The sequence below is a fragment of the Phacochoerus africanus genome, chromosome 11 (genome assembly GCF_016906955.1).
Source record: "Phacochoerus africanus isolate WHEZ1 chromosome 11, ROS_Pafr_v1, whole genome shotgun sequence".
In the NCBI taxonomy this organism is placed as follows: Eukaryota; Metazoa; Chordata; class Mammalia; order Artiodactyla; family Suidae; genus Phacochoerus; species Phacochoerus africanus.
This window is the reverse complement of record NC_062554.1, coordinates 72,346,725-72,363,476: the sequence shown is the minus strand read 5'-3', so window position 1 is coordinate 72,363,476 and position 16,752 is coordinate 72,346,725. Positions and strand designations below refer to the sequence as shown.

Genomic DNA, 16,752 nt, shown 5'->3' with positions numbered 1-16,752 from the left:
TGGGAGACAAATGTACATCTGGTTTTACATACATATAATGCACATACATATAATTATGCATATTTGAAAATTGGCCAGTTTGATTTTAATATTGGATCTAAAATGAAGAAATAGAGAATTCACTTGCTAAAAGTGGCACCCAAATCATAAACTGCATCTTAAATCATGCCCCATTTTATTACTTAGTATTTCTTATCCATTTTTCTTCTTTATTACTTTGCTTTTGTATCACTGGTAAATCCCAAGAGAGCATTCTGTTTGCCTTTATCTTATTGATAACCGCACCAGAGTATGGTCCTTTTGAATTTACACTTTAGAAGTAAAAATGACTGGCTTTTCTTGCACTTGCAAAATTGTACCTCTAGGATGGTAGAGAATGTGAAAATCAGTCATATAAAGAACAACAAAACCATCTGGGGATGTTAAATCTGAACAAGAGAATTCTCAGGGGAGCAGTGAGATATATAGCAAGCAATTGGGATGACATCATGCAGAGAAAGGATTCGATTTATTTGTTGTACTTCCAGATGGTAGAACCAAATACATTTGGGCTTAATGATTTGAAGGATTTCTATTTCTTGTATAATGGTCAGGCAGGAATGGTAGAAAAAGCATAGAACTGTAGTCATCACTACTAATTTATATTTGAGTCTTGTACTAGAATCTTAGCTTTCCCATCTTTAATAGGGAAGTTATTATTGCATTGTGGAACAGTGGAGGTAGTAGGTGGTAAAAGTTATTACTTTTAAAAATTGAAGTATAGTTGATTTACAATATTGTGTGAAACCACTTTGCTATCCAAAGAATCTGAAAAATTATGTATGTATATGTGTATCTCATAACTATTACAAGATATTGGATATAGTTCCTTGTGCTATATACCGAATCCTTGTTGTTCATCTATTTTATATACAGTAGTATTTATCTGTTAACCTCATACCCCTAATTTATCCTTCCCCACCTCCTTTCCCCTCTGGTAACCATATGTTTGTTTTCTATCTTTGTGAGTCTGTTCCTATTTTATAAATAAGTTCACTTGTATTATTTTTTTAGATTTCATATATAAGTAATATCATATATTTATATTTCTCTGACTTACTTCACTTAGTATGATGATTTCTGGGCCCATCCATTTTGCTGCAAATGGCATTATTTCATTCTTTTTTATGGCTGAGTAATATTCCATTGTGTATATATGTATATGTGTGTGTGTTCATCCGTTAAAGGACACTTAAATTGCTTCCCTGCCTTGGCTATTGTAAGTAGTGCAACAATGAACATTCAGGTGCATGTAACTTTTCAAATTAGAGTTTTCTTCTTTTCCAAATATATGCCCAAGAGTGAGATTGCTAGATCATATGGTAGCTCTATTTTCAGTTTTTTTTTAAGGGAGCTCCATACTGTTCTCCATAGTGGCTTAAGTTTTGATTATCATTTCATGTGCCTGTTGGCCATCTATATGTTTTCTCTGCAGAAATGTCTGTTTAAGTCTTCTGTGCTTTTTTTTTTTTTTTTTTTGATTGGGTTGTTTGTGATTTTGATTTTGAGTTGCATGAACTGTCTATATACTTTGGAAATTAGGTCCTTGTTGGACACATCATTTGCAAATATTTTCTCCCAGTCCATAGGTTGTTTTTTGTTTATTTATGGCTTCCTTTGCTGTGCAGAAGCTTATAAATTTTATTAGGTCCTATTTGTTATTTTTGGTTTTATTTCTATTGCTTTGGAAGATTAACCTAAGAAAACATTGGTACAATTTATGTAAGAGAATATTTTACCCACATTCTCTTCTAGGAGTTTTACGGTGTTTTGTCTTATGTTTAAGTCATTAAGCCATTCTGAGTTTGTTTTGTGTATTATGTGAGAGTGTGTTCTAACTTCATGGATTTACATGAGGATGTCCAGCTTTCCCAACACCATTTGCTAAAGAGACTGCCTTTTTCCCATTTTATATTCTTGCCTCCTTCGTCAAAGATTAGTTGATCCATTGATCCATATGTCTGTTTTTGTGCCAATGCATTTTTTTTTTCAGTTGTTACAGTAGCTTTGTGGTATTGTCTGAAGTCTGGGAAGGTTATGCTTCCATTGTTATTTTTCCTCAGGATGGCTTTGGCAATTCTGGATCTTTTACGGTTCCATATAAATTTTAGGATTACTTGTTCTAATTCTGTGAAAAATGATTTGATAGGGATTGCATTGTATCTGTAGATTGCCTTGGGTAGCATTTAAACAATATTAATTCTTCCAATCCAAGTGTCTGGGATATCTTTCCATTTCTTTGAATCATCATCAGTTTCCATTACCAGTGTTTTATTTTATAGTTATCATATAAGTCTTTTACCTCTTTCCTCAGGTTTATTCCTGAGTATTTTTTTGGTTAAATTTTTAAAAGGGATTTTTTTTTTAGTTTTCCCTTTCTGATATTTCATTGTTAGTGTAAAGAAGTGCAACATATGGGAGTTCCCGTCGTGGCACAGCAGCAGTTAACGAATCCCTAGGAACCATGAGGTTGTGGGTTCGATCCCTGGCCTTGCTCAGTGGGTTTATGATCCGGCCTTGCCATGAGCTATGGTGTAGGTTGCAGACACGGCTCGGATCCCGCATTGCTGTGGCTCTGGCGTAGGCTGGCAGCTACAGCTCCGATTCGACCCCTAGCCTGGGAACCTCCATATGCCACGGGAGTGGCCCAAGAAATAGCAAAAAGACAAAAAAAAGAAATGCAACATATATCGTATGTTAATCTTGTATTCTGCTACCTTCTGATTTATTTATCAGTTCTAGTAGTTTTGGTGTGGAGTCTTTAGGGTTTTCTAGATATAATATCATTCATCAGCAAATAATGGCAGTTTGACCTCTTTCCTTCCAATTTAGATAACTTTTATTTCTTTTTATTGCCTTTTTAAATTTTTTGCCAACATTCAATAATTACATTTTATTTTATTTTTATTAAAGTAAAATTGATTTACAGTGGTGTGTCAATTTCTGCTGTACTGCATAGTGACCCAGTCATACATATATATATATATATATATATATATATATATATATATGTTCTTTTTCTCATACAGTCTTACATCATGTTCTGTCCCAGGAGATTGGATATAGTTCCCTATGCTGTATAATAGGACCTCATTGCTTATCCATTTTACATGTAATAGTTTGCATCTACCACCCAAACACTCTGTCCTTCCCACTTCCTCCCCCTCCCCCTTGGCAACTACAAGTCTGTTCTCTACATCTTTTTTTTTTTTTTTAATTGAAGTATGGTTGATTTACAATGTTCTGTTGATTTCTTCAATACAGCAAAGTGACTTGGTCGTGTGTGTGTGTGTGTGTGTGTGTGTTTATATATATATATATATACTTGTTCTCATACTATCTTCCACATATTCTGTCACAAGTGATTGGCTATAGTTCCCTATGCTATACAGCAAGACCTCTTTGCTTATTCATTTGCTCTCTTAGGTCTGTGAGTCTCTTTCTGTTTTGTAGATAGGTTCATTTGTGCCATATTTTAGATTCCACATATAAGTGATATGTGGCATTTGTCTTTCTGACTAACTTCATTTGGTATGAGACTCTGTAGCTGCATGCAAATGGCATTATTTTGTTCTTTTTATGGCTGAGTAGTAGTCCATTGTATATATGTACCACATCTTACTAATCCATTCATCTTTTTTATGTTTTTTTATATATTTATTTCTGCAGTTAGGACTCCCAATACCATGTTGAATAGAAATAGTGAGAGTGAGCATCCTTGTCTTGTTTCATATTGTAGTGGAAAGACTTTCAGCTTTTCACTGTTGAGTATTATGTTGTCTGTGGGTTTGTCATAGTTTTTACTATGTTGAAATAATTACATTTGCTCTTTTTTTGTGTGTGTGTCTTTTTGTTTTTTTAGGGCTGTACCCATGGCATATGGAGGTTCCCAGGCTAGGAGGTGAATTGGAGCTACAGCTGCCAGCCTACACCACAGCCACAGCAAGACCAGATCTGAGCCACATCTATGACCTCCACCACAGCTCACAGCAATACCGGATCCTTAACCCACTGAGCAAGGCCAGGGATAGAACCCACGTCCTCATGGATACTAGTCGGGTTCATTAACCACTGAGCCATGACGGGAGCTCCAACATTTGCTCTTTCAATACATGTTTCTGCCATCTCATTTTATAGTTAAGGTGCAAATGAAAACAAAATGAAATCTAATATAAAACATATTAATGAACTAAATATTCCAACTGAAAGACAAATATCAAACTGGATTTTAAAATTATTTAATACTTGTAAGAGATACACCTTACATTTAAGGATACTGAGAAGTTGAAAGTGAAAGGATGAACAGTAAACCATACAGTCAAAAGAAAGCTGATGTAGCCAGACTAGTATGAGAGAAATTAAGAATTAGATAAATTTCTTAAGATAAGTATTGCTTTAGATTAAAAATGGACATTTCATAAGAAAAACTGGATCGGCCTTGCTGTGACTGTGGTGTAAGTCGGCAGCTGCAGTTCTGATTCGACCCCTAGCCTGGGAAATTCCATATGCCTCAGGTATGGCCATAAAAAGCAAAAAAAAAAAAAAGAAAGAAAAGAAATTAATAGTGAAGAGTATTGCATAGTTTATTTTTTTTTAATTTTTTTTTTTGTCTTTTTGCTATTTCTTTGGGCCGCTTCTGCGGCATATGGAGGTTCCCAGGCTAGGGGTCGAATCGGAGCTGTAGCCACCGGCCTACGCCAGAGCCACAGCAACGCGGGATCCGAGCCGCGTCTGCAACCTACACCACAGCTCACGGCAATGCCGGATCGTTAACCCACTGAGCAAGGGCAGGGACCGAACCCGCAACCTCATGGTTCCTAGTCGGATTCGTTAACCACTGCGCCACGACAGGAACTCCAGTTTATTATTAATTCTAAATTACATGCTACACATCCTTTGTATCAGTAAAATTTATAGCTTTTATATGTATATGTGCATACAATTTTTTGGGATACTCAGTTATTAGCATGCCTGTTGGGTATAGTATCCTATTTACGTAATAAACTTCATGTAAAACTTTCTGGCTGCCTAAAAAAAAAATCAGAGCAATAAGAGCACTTAAAGGCAATTAACTCTAACCTCATCATTTTACTAATGTGAAAATCCAGACCATTAGAGTCATAGCTCACCCAGATTTGCCCAGCTCTTTAAAGAGAACGAAGTAAGAGCACAGTATCTAAAGAAAGGCTAAGAGCCCACAGAGAGATCATCAAAGTGCTAAAGTAGTTCCAAATTAAAAGATCAGCTTTCTAACAGTGGGAAAATACTAATTATTCTACAAATTATTAGCAGATAAAAGGAGGAAAATTAATATTTTAATAAGTTTTGTCATGTTATAGTCTAGATCAGAAATAATAAATTGCCATTCTAGTCCATTTATACTACCTTGCATTTATTTGTTCAACCCAAAGTTGAAAAGAGTTTAATTTAAAATCTGTTTAGGAGTTTCAGTCATGGCACAGTGGAAATGAATCCAGCTAGGAAACATGAGGTTGAGGTTTGATCTCTGGCCTCTCTCAGTGGATTAAGGATCCAGCATTGCCAGTGAGCTGTGGGGTAGGTCGCAGACATGGCTTGGATCTGGCGTTGTTGTGGCTGTGGTGTAGGCTGGCAGCCGTAGCTCCGATTAGACCCCTAGCCTGGGAATGTGCACATGCCGCAGGTGCGGCCTTAAAAAAAGACAGTAAAATAAAATAAAATAAAATCTGTTTAAAGGCATAAATATCACATGCTATTATAACCCCATAAAAAGAACATTTTAGGAACACAATTCTTTGAATGCATATCAGAAATGTATACACGTCCCACCTGAGATTATAAAGATTTTGGGTGATGAAAAACAATTTGCTTAAACTCTTAAGTACTTAAAGGACAGCATTACATGGAAAAATTAGAGGCAATATCATGATTTCCATGACTTTTTAACTGGAATTTAACATACGTGATTTACGCTACATCATGAAAAGATTCTGGGAAGATTAAAAAGCGAACGTACCTATAGGTAGAAGAGCCAAGAGAGAATATGTACAGGTGCACAAGGAAAGAAAGGACAGATTTAATGTTTCATTACTGTAATGGCCCTGGAGACCTCAGCAGAGGCTTCATGGTGGAAGACAGCAGGGTGCAGGCTGGATATTTATTGCAGAGCTGAATGCCCACCACGTTTTTCACGACACCTGGATGCTCCAAGCTGTTCTCCACCAAGCTGGAAGAGAAGTCACATCCCATGACTTTCACTTGCACAGTAAGCTGGAAAGGGACGGGCAACTGCCACAATTCATCTCCACATCAGTATCTTATTCACACAATAATAGGGAAGACATCTGTTACTCGCTTTTTGTTGGAAGTCCCAACAACTTCCACTTTATAGGAACGTCTTTGATTAAGGACGTTTGGTGTTAACATTGCCATACTTAATAAGTTGTGTTCAGGAGTTCCCATCATGGTGCAGCGGAAACAAATCCAACTAGGAACCATGAAGTTGAGGGTTCGATCCCTGGCTTTGCTCAGTGGGTTAAGGATCCAGTGTTGTTGTGGCTGTGGTGTAGGCCGGCAGCTGTAGCTCCGATTCAACCCCTAGCCTGGGAACCTCCATGTGCCACAGGTGCAGCCCTAAAAAGCAGAAGAAAAAAAAAAAAAGTTGTGTTCAAACAGCATCAAAGTGAGGCAATTTTGTCAAGAGCCTGGGGTCCTATCTGGACTCTGCCACTTACTGCCTGAGTGATCTTGAGCATGCCTCAGATTCCCTATCTATAAGAGGGGATAATAACAATAATACCTCCCTAATAACATTGTTGTGAACATTCTGTGGGTTAGTATGTATCATGCTCTCTTAAAACAAAGCCCACCATATTATAAATGCTCAGTAGGTGTTAGCTGTTAACACTATATCTTATGTAGGAATGTTAACAAAAGGAATGACTTGCAAAACAAAGTGAATTGTAGTCACAAGGTGGGGCTTTCAGTATTTTATTGGCAATTACATGCACATTCTAGTTTAAAGATTAAAATTTCTCTTTTGGGGAGTTCCCATTGTGGCGCAGTGGTTAACGAATCCGACTAGGAACCATGAGGTTGAGGGTTCGGGCCCTGCCCTTGCTCAGTGGGTTAATGATTCAGCATTGCCTGAGCTGTGGTGTAGGTTGCAGACGCGGCTCGGATCCCGTGTTGCTATGGCTCTGGCGTAGGCTGGTGGCTGCAGCTCCGATTCAACCCCTAGCCTGGGCACCTCCGTATGCTGCGGGAGCGGCCCAAGAAATAGCAAAAAGACAAAAAGACAAAAAAAAAATTTCTCTATTGGTCTAAAAATGGTAAGGTATATTTGAAATTTATACCTTCCTTCACACACCTTAATCACATACCACCTCCCTGGAAAATACATACTTGAATTATGCTAAAATAGTGAGATTAAAGGAGAGAGAGAGAAAACAACCTAGCATCTGGGGACATTTTACACAATGAGGTCAAACAAATCTAAGTTAAATACTCACCAACACTATTAAAAAGTATGGTGTGAGTTATTTGCTACATCTGGTACAACATATCAATATCATTCTGGACAGCTCACCACGTTTCTAATCACTAATATCCTTAGAGAATTTAATATAGATTCTAAAACAAGTACATCCCTTCTGTTTGGTCTCTCAGATTCTCTTCTCGATAGGTAGATAGATAGATAGATAGATAGATTTTTGCAGTAGTGTACCATTTCAGATAAAGCATAAAGTAAAACTATATATTATTGATCTTTAATAAAAATATTAAATATATATATATTTGCCTTTTTATTTAGGAATAGAGAAGCTTGCACAAAAAGGGAAATCATTGTCCCCTTTAGCAAGTATAACTGGAATATCACTTTTTTTGATTCTATCCATGGGTCTTCTCCTCCTATGGAAAAAATATCAACCCTACAAAGGTATGTTAAATTGGGGGAAAAATTTCTTTGAATGATTTTATATATATACTAAAAAGTGTCTTACGATGTTTTTGCTTTCTCGGTTTAGTTATAAAACAGAAACTAGAAGGCAGGTAATGTATATGTGTCTATAACAATAATTTTTTTATAGAATCCTCTTTTCTCAGTGATTAAGACTAACAGAAATGCCCATTTTTCTTTTCAGGCCAGAAACAGAATACAGGAAACCTCAAACATTTTCAGGTAATGGCTGAGCTGAAAGGGGTTATTATCAGTGTTAATGTATATGAATTAATATTGTTGCTATTAATTATTACATAGAATGTACATAAGAGATATAAGAGAATTCATGAGATAATATTAACGATCCCTTCCCAGGATTGCTGCCTTCACAGAATGCTATCCTTTGTATTAGTTTTATTTAAGTAACACAGATTTATAAGTTAAACCTGAAAGACGCTTTCAACTCCCTTTTACAGGCAAGAGAACTAAGACTCAGAGAGACTGTCACTTGCCCACCATCACTGGGTTCAGCTGAATCCTATTCCATTGATCCTCTTATTATTTTGAAAACACCCAAGGGTTCTCACACTGTGTCAGTTCCTAAAGCAGATACAATACTGGCAGTTCCATCCCAGGGAAAGAAGAAAGCCTGTTTCTTTGTCCCCAGCGGTCCCCTTATTGCCATCTCTTCTGACTCCCTACTGAGTTATTATAAGTTAACAATGGGTCTTTTGCTCAGGCATTTCAGTCACAGGAGCTGGGCTTCTGTCTCATATCTCTGCCACTTTTCCCCGGTGTCACCTTGGGAAAACTAATTATTTTTTCTGACCTCAACTCATCTATACAGTAGAGATCATAACTTCCCCTTAGGGTTGCTCTGAGAATTCAATACAATGATGTAGGCGGGGTGCCTAATATGATGCCTGGATACTTAGTAAATGTGGGTCTTCTTCCTTTTATCTAGTCCTTTCTCGCAAATGATAGAGTATCAGAGATTAGAAAAGCCCCAGAGAACATATGGTTCCTTCCAAGCTCCCCACCACTGTCATTTTACAGATGAGAGTATAGGTGATCTTGGATTTGTACTATATTTTGTATGTATGGGCAGCTGTAGTTGCGCATTTCTTCTTGTTAGCCCTGGTGGTCTCTGTTAGATCTAACAGGGTCCAGATTGAAGCCTTGGTGTCCTTAAGTCTCTGGTAACTTAGAATTACAAAAGACAAGCCTTCTCACATATGTTTATCTGAATATATAATACACTGATGCCACATTAGACTTTAAGAATAATTGTCCCTGGAGTTCCCGTGGTGGCGCAGTGGTTAACGAATCCGACTAGGAACCATGAGGTTGCGGGTTCGATCCCTGCCCTTGCTCAGTGGGTTAACGATCCGGCATTGCCGTGAGCTGTGGTGTAGGTTGCAGACGCGGCTCGGATCCCGCGTTGCTGTGGCTCTGGCGTAGGCCGGTGGCTGCAGCTCCGATTGGACCCCTAGCCTGGGAACCTCCATATGCCGTGGAAGCGGCCCAAGAAATAGCAAAAAGACAAAAAAAAAAAAAAAGAATAATTGTCCCAATTCAGTTTCAATTCTTAGCTCAAAAGGAGTGATTTCCAACACTGCTATAGGGGATTTGGAAATGACTATAGGGGATTAGGAAATGTTAAATTGGTTTTATATTCATATAACTTGAAGTAATCAATAAAGATAAGTTTTATAAAGGTTTTTTAGAAAAAAAAACACACACAGCAATTTGAGGCATTTGGTTTGTAAGTTGTATTTGTTTTCCATTTCAGGCCATGAAGATGCTCTGGATGACTTTGGAATTTATGAATTTGTTGCTTTTCCAGATGCTTCTGGTGTTCCCAGGGTTGGTTTTCCTATTGGCTGATTAGCACTGTGGCAAATGGCTGCATTACCCTCAGCAGTGTTTATTCACTCTGTAATGAATGACATTGCCGGATCTGGGGATCTAAAGCATCTTTCTCAGCCTCTATCAATAAGACTAACACAAACAAGGAAGTTACACTAATTCGTAAACATTCTTCACCTAGTAAGGTCAGTGAAGCAAGAACTAACAAGGTTGAAGGTCAAGAAAAATGAATAAATAGGGTACTGAGAGACCCTGATTTAAATCATTCTTTATCACTTTGATGATTGCAGCCTGTCACTTCACTGACTTTCTCTTGCCCAGTTTCCCCTTCATTTCTCCCTCATATCTCCTGAGGACATTGCGAAGACAAGCGATTATACCTTCAGAAGAAAGGTACCATATAAAAGTATGCAGGTGCATATCTTTATTTTAATCCTAAAGGTGAATGAGATATGAGAGGGGAAACTTTTATACAATTGGAGCCATTTTTTTCAGTCTGCACAGACAGGGTCTTTTAAGCAGTCAGTTTTATTTACCGGACATGTAGGCTGTTTCTCCAAGCTAATCAGCCCATTAACATTTTTGTTGTTGTTGTTGTTGTTGCTGCTATTTCTTGGACCGCTCCCGAGGCATATGGAGGTTCTCAGGCTAGGGGTCGAATCAGAGCTGTAGCTATCGGCCTACGCCAGAGCCACAGCAACTCGGGATCCGAGCCGCGTCTGCAACCTACACCACAGCTCACGGCAACGTCGGATCATTAACCCACTGAGCAAGGGCAGGGACCGAACCCGCAACCTCATGGTTCCTAGTCGGATTCGTTAACCACTGTGCCACGACGGGAACTCCAACCATTAACATTTTTATAGATGTGTGTACCACTGATCTTTCCTCTGCTTCCTTATTCCCTATGGTAGTTCATTTAAGGAAGGGGTCAGAAATGACTTCTTGCCTCCAGGCATTTACATTTCCTTTTTTAAAAAGAAATATTTGTTGTTAGGAATTGGTTACCTCCCTCGTTCAGAACATTCTATCTGAAGTTCTAAGGTTTGGAGTTCCCGTCGTGGCAGAGTGGAAACGAATCCAGCTAGGAACCATGAGGTTGCAGGTTCAATCCCTGGCCTTGCTCGGTGGGTTAAGGATCCAGTGTTGCCGTGAGCTGTGGTGTAGGTCACAGACACTACTTGAATCTGGCGTTGCTGTGGCTGTGGCGTAGGCCAGCAACTGCAGCTCCTATTAGAACCCTAGCCTGGGAACCTCCATATGCCACTTTTTAGGGTGAGGAGCTACAAGACAAAAAAATAAAATAATAATAATGTTCTAAGGTTCATCCAGTAAGTTACCTGGCCACAAGCTTTATTTCTCAAATGTCACGTGAGTAACAGAGGGGATTTCATCCTCCCATGAGTGTGTCATAGCATCAGTGCCTGCATCCTTGTTAGGGCAGCTACCAGCAGCCCTGCGCTGCAGCATATCTGCTCTGGCGACAGCCCTGTGGCTATAGCGTACTAGCTCCAGCAGCTCTGTGGCTGCAGTGGATCAGCTCTTTTACCCGGCGAGAAACCAGGCGAGCACTCGGAGAGTTGAGAACTCAGGTTTATTACGCCGGCGGGCTCAGAGGAGATGGATCCCCAGAGTCTGAGAGTCTGAGCCCGGAAGAAGGGTTTCACAAGGCTTTTATAGGCTACTTCTTCCGGGTCCATGCTTGGCTAGTTGGACCGGAGTGATGTCAGGCAAGGTGGTAGATGCGGAAACAAATTTACAGAAGCAGATGCGTGGGGAGGGGTGGTTGGGGCAGTTGGCTGGACTTTGCTTAGTCATCATGGCCGGGGTCTCTCCTTTCTACATTTTTATTGGGACATTTTCTCCTATATCCTCACAGATGAAGGGCAAAACTGCATTGCAAACACTATTGCTTTGTGAAATGCAGTGTTCATTACTGAAATGAACAGCTAGATTAATTTATAACAGCTCTAATATTAGGCTAGGTGAGTAAATTAGTCGTTACCAATAGATTTATTTTATCATAGCCCCTGAACACTTCTATACCTAAGAAAATCACAGGAGTTCCTTTGTGGTACAGTGGGTTAAGGATCCAGCGTTGTCACTGTAGTGGCTTGGGTTGCTGCTGTGGCATGGGTTCAGTCCCTGACCTGGAAACTTCTACATGGCACAGGTATGGCCAAAAAAATTTAATTAAATTTTAAAAAAATAAAAAGATCTTAAGTAAAAACCCTAAGCCAGAAATCCCCTTGACACAAAAATGATAGGATGAATCACATAGCCTAGGACTGCCCATAAGAGCTTTAACAAGTGGAATGGAAACAAGCAATTTCCAACAAAACCTAAAGCTAAGATGTTCCAGTGTAACCTGGCAGGTCAAATTGGGATAAGATGAAGAACTCTTCACATAATTTATCAAGGGCTGTGTGTAAATCTGAAGGACTATAAGTGGTTAGAAGTATGATGAAAATGGGAAAAGTTTAGGATAAGGAAGGAACCAGACTTTAGCTAAGTATTTGGAAAGCAGTGTTTACAAGAAAAACAATATCAACTATAAGGAATAGGAGTTAATGAAACATGAATGCCAGTTTCAATAAAATACATGTTGGTTTTAACCAGACAGAAATATGCTACTGAACTTTCTACATTCATCCAAGTCTTTCGTTTGCTGTACTGCATTCAAACCAAAATATCTTCCTTTGTGTGTTCTGTATTTCTTGGTGCTGTCTACTGACTTGAGATGTGATGAGGGCTTTTGGATGTACATTATTCTTTCTTCTAAACCACTCTTGCACCCATGATTGGCAAATACTGTCAAAAAGGTAAGACTGAAATGTAATATAAGAAATAATGATATATGCTGTCTGATTCTAAGCTGTCCTGATATCTTCTCTTTTGCTATTTTTTCTTTTTTTTTTTTTGTATTTCCTTTTCAGTACTGCCAACAGTTTTCTTAAATGGAGAAAAAAAGTGTTAGTTTGTCCTACTAATCCTCTTCTGACCTCATGGCTATGCCTCTGCAGAAGTAGGGTAAGTGCAGGGAACTGTAGCAAGGAGGAAATGAACATTGAAGAGAAGTTAAAATGTTCTAATTCTCTAATCTTTACCACTTCCAGTCATTTTCAGCTATGCAGCATAGTGGAAATACTGCTTACTAGTCTACTGTTCTTTTAATGTGCCACATTTTCTAGATGCCAACTAGGTCCACCCAAGCCTCTGATGGTGTACCAGGGCAAGATTTGCACAGTACAATTTACGAAGTTATTCAACATATCCCTGCCCAACAGCAAGACCATCCAGAGTAAGTATGAACTTGCATTGATGATGCTATGTTGAAAGAGCTCGGCATTCAGCCCCTGCTGTCCCCAGAGTTTATTGAAAGCCTCAGAAGAAAACTATTAAAACAGGAAATTATGGCTCCTGTACATTTGAACACACTTTCCCACCTGGAAAAAAAAAAAAGTGTTTCAGAAATAAAGTAGGCTAACACAAGTATCTTCAGAGGCCATGTACTTGGGCCAGTGGACCAGAAGCAGAGCTATAGGATCAAGCATTTCCCTCAGCAAATCCACATCTGGGTAAGAAAGGGTTCCTTAGGCCAGTTCTCAAACCGTCTTGGTTATCTTGATGATTTTCCAGTGGCTATGGTGGTTTTTAGAGCCAATGACCTATCAATACAAATAGAACCAGGAAAAAACAGACCCTGCAAATTGTGCCCAACACTGACCCCATCAAATGCCCACCTCTCCTAGATTCAAAGCTGTCTACTCCAAAGTGAACAGAACCACAGCAAGGATTGGCCTCTCACCCAGAGAAGTAAATCTTGAGCTGAGGCCAAAGCAAGGGAACTACTTATCCAGTTAACCTCGGGGCTGACACCAAGGAGTCGCCTTCCCTTCCCAGTCATGGAAAAACTAAGCCTCCAGTCTTTTGAAATCATAAAATGAACTTCCCTTTTTTGTGGTCTCTAGCTGCCTGCAGGTGTAACTGCCACAAATCATCTTCCATCATTTCTTTATTTGTCATTTATTGACTTTGAGAAGAACATCAATAACCACACACAGGAACTTCCCCTTTGGCAAAAGAAACAGTTCTAGCAAAGTAATTCATGCACACTTCTGGGTAACTACCAAAAATAACAGCTAGTAGTGGCTGAGTGCATGGGAAATGGTCGGAAGGGGAGGATACGCAGTCCTGAGGTAGGGGGCAGGTGGAGGGATGACTGTACAGTCATTTAGGGCCTAAATAATGGCCAGAGCACCTCTGAGGACCCCATCCGTGCATTCCTTCTTGTCTCAGGGAGCCTGGAGAAAAGGGAGTCAGGTGAATCAGGTGCAGACCTTACAGAGCTAACTTCTGGTTTGAAAAGAAAAGAAAATTGCTTTATAGCTGTTATTAATCTAGTAGAACACAATAGTGGGATATTATTCCATAACAGTCAAAAAAAATCTCTAAAATGATACATACCTTCTTTACTTTCTAGAAAATGAAGGGATTCTTTTTCTTTGTCAAAAATTAGGAATAGGAAGAATTATGAGAGTACATCTGCTTCCTAATTTGTCCAATTAAATAAAATTACCTTATTTTTTCCTCTATGTCCTTTATCTATATATCTATTTTTACAGTTAGACTGCAAGCAAACTAAAGGAAAACTTTTGATTGATCTTTTAAGACTCCCAATCATGAAATAAATGCTGATTGTTAACCTGTGGAATATGGCAGCCCTAATTTCAGAACACAAAATAAAGTAATTAGGAAGGGTTTGCATGTGAAAAAAAAAAAGTGATTCCCTAAAGTAAGGAAAAAAATAACTCTCTGAAACTAGGCTGCTGTCAGTCTATAGACTTTCTTGGAAATATGAAACTTGATTTCAGAAGTAAACTTTGAAGGTGATAAATAAAGCAGAAAAGCTCTTTTTCAAGCACATAAAGGACTATCTACCTACTGTTGAGGGTGTGCTCCTTAAGGGCAGTCCACCCAAAAACACCCACTCACACTCCCAGCCCCAGTGCCTCCCCTCCCCCATTCCTTTGGCCTCTCTCTTCTCACCTCCTTCTCCACCTTCTGAGGGAGCTGCCCTTTGAGTGTGTCATTGTCTCCTTTTCATTCCATCAGAAACTCTTTTGCACTTGTTTTATTTATAATCAATTCACAAACATTTCCAGGTCATTAACCATGTGCTGGGGAAAAAGATTAAATGAGCCTCAGTCTTTTAAGGACTTCAAAGCTTAGTGGGCTCCTGTCTGCTTAGTTTAGCTAAAAGTCAGTGGTCCTTAGTAGAATAAATATTCCTCAGTAGAATAAACTTTCCCTAAACATGCAGAGACCATTTTTCTTTGCTGATAGCCTATGGTTTTACTCTCTAGGTCCAATTAAATTCAAAGATCAATTTAATAAATAATGCAGTATTACAAGTGGTTAGTGAATCTCTTCTACCCCGCATTCCCAAAGTAAATGTGCCTGCTCTGGGTAAAGAACTATGACTTATACTGCTTTCTTTTACCTCTGTTTGACAGTTGGTTCTGAGATAGGAAAGACAGCCAAAATAGTTTTTCTTTGGCTCTTAGACTATCATAGCTGTGTTGTTTTCGTTACTCCAGGTATCTATTACCTAAACAAACTGCTATTTAACAAATTGATAAGTTGGCCTGTGGTCATATTCTAGTACTTGGCCCAGTTATTTGTTTATTAACTTACAGCTGCATTTATTTAATACTGTCTGTTGACTTCATTATATGCTCTTGGCATGGTTTGTTTTGAACCCAAGACTTGCTCACAGGACATTCAAGTAAGTAAACCTTTTAGTTTCAAAAGGAAATTATCTGCAGAATTTAGCGATGGCTTACTCTATACTTAAATGTATAAGTATAAATGTAATTTGTAAGTGTAATTTTCTTGAACTGCTTCAAAACACTCATATTACTTGCAGCTATGGAAAGGAATAAAAGAATTTAAGGTTCTTTGACTTGTGGAACTGGGAATCTATAGAACAATTTACATATCTCCACCAGGTGAGCATTCATGGGCAAAGCAATGTGTTGGAGTAAAATCACAAAAGCACATTTTGAGGGAAAACAGTGGAAATGTATATTCATCTGGAATCAGTGAAGACATCAAGCCCAATACCTCTTACTCATCACTCCTTTTAATGCAGAATAGAGTCATTTATAAAAATCGGATGGCAGATTTTCCAGCAGACACACAATGCATTGTGCTACAGAGTTGAGTAAGCGTCATGGAGAAAGTTCTCAGTGGACAGTCTTTATCATGCCAATGGTAGGAAGAAAAGGACGGGACTTTCCATTTACTTTTTTTGTATCAAATTTCCTACAAAGCTCAATTAGTGCTAATCTATACTTTCCCTTTCATCTGCACTGACTATCTAACCTATCAATGTGGAAACCATACATGTTTTAAAATTTTCAGCAGCCTTTGTTTTATTAAATTCTCATAACTGTTAAGATTGCTGTATTTACTTTTTATTTCATTCCCAAGTTTCCTTCTTGCTATTTGTACCACAGAGTAATAAAGATGATTGTCACAAAAGCAAGACTGTGCCTTCTCCTAGGTTGTCAATTACCAGTGCTGTTTTTGAAAAGACTTGTTAAATGTCGAAGGAAATGACTTATTTTTATTTTTGTTCAAGGAAAGATTCAAATAAATTATTCTCTTTCTGCTTTTATGTGGCCTTGATTCTTTGTCTTATTGAGAAAAGTTTTATGTAAAAGACTAGAATTTTTTATCTTTATTTTCCAGTGAACAATAGCGTGTAGCTTATAGAGAGCTACTGAAATAAGAACCTTGCTCTCATCTGGGTATTTACTTTTCATGGTTGAAATTTTTGCTGTATTGAAATGTGGATTCTGGGAAAGGTACCACATAAAACTACTAGATGACCAAAAGTTAGATTGCAGAAACTCTGT

At 38.5% G+C, this 16,752-nt stretch overlaps 1 protein-coding gene across 9 annotated transcripts in view; it reads left to right on the top strand.

The window, feature by feature from the left end:
• The window catches only part of HEPACAM2 (HEPACAM family member 2), a 55,765-nt gene extending 39,256 nt beyond the window's left edge, over positions 1-16,509 (top strand). For 3 of the 9 annotated variants that reach the window (XM_047753520.1, XM_047753519.1, XM_047753514.1), the window contains exons 5-10: positions 7,832-7,957; positions 8,046-8,070; positions 8,163-8,200; positions 9,753-9,826; positions 13,021-13,130; positions 13,582-14,382. In XM_047753520.1, coding sequence (XP_047609476.1) covers positions 7,832-7,957; positions 8,046-8,070; positions 8,163-8,200; positions 9,753-9,826; positions 13,021-13,130; positions 13,582-13,693 — 485 coding nt within the window. In that variant the 3' untranslated portion in view covers positions 13,694-14,382. Of the gene's footprint in view, positions 1-7,831; positions 7,958-8,045; positions 8,071-8,162; positions 8,201-9,752; positions 9,827-13,020; positions 13,135-13,581; positions 14,388-15,840 lie in introns of those variants that run through there. The other 6 variants (XM_047753516.1, XM_047753522.1, XM_047753523.1 and 3 more) reach the window with 6 other exon arrangements.
• Positions 16,510-16,752: the final 243 nt, after the last annotated feature.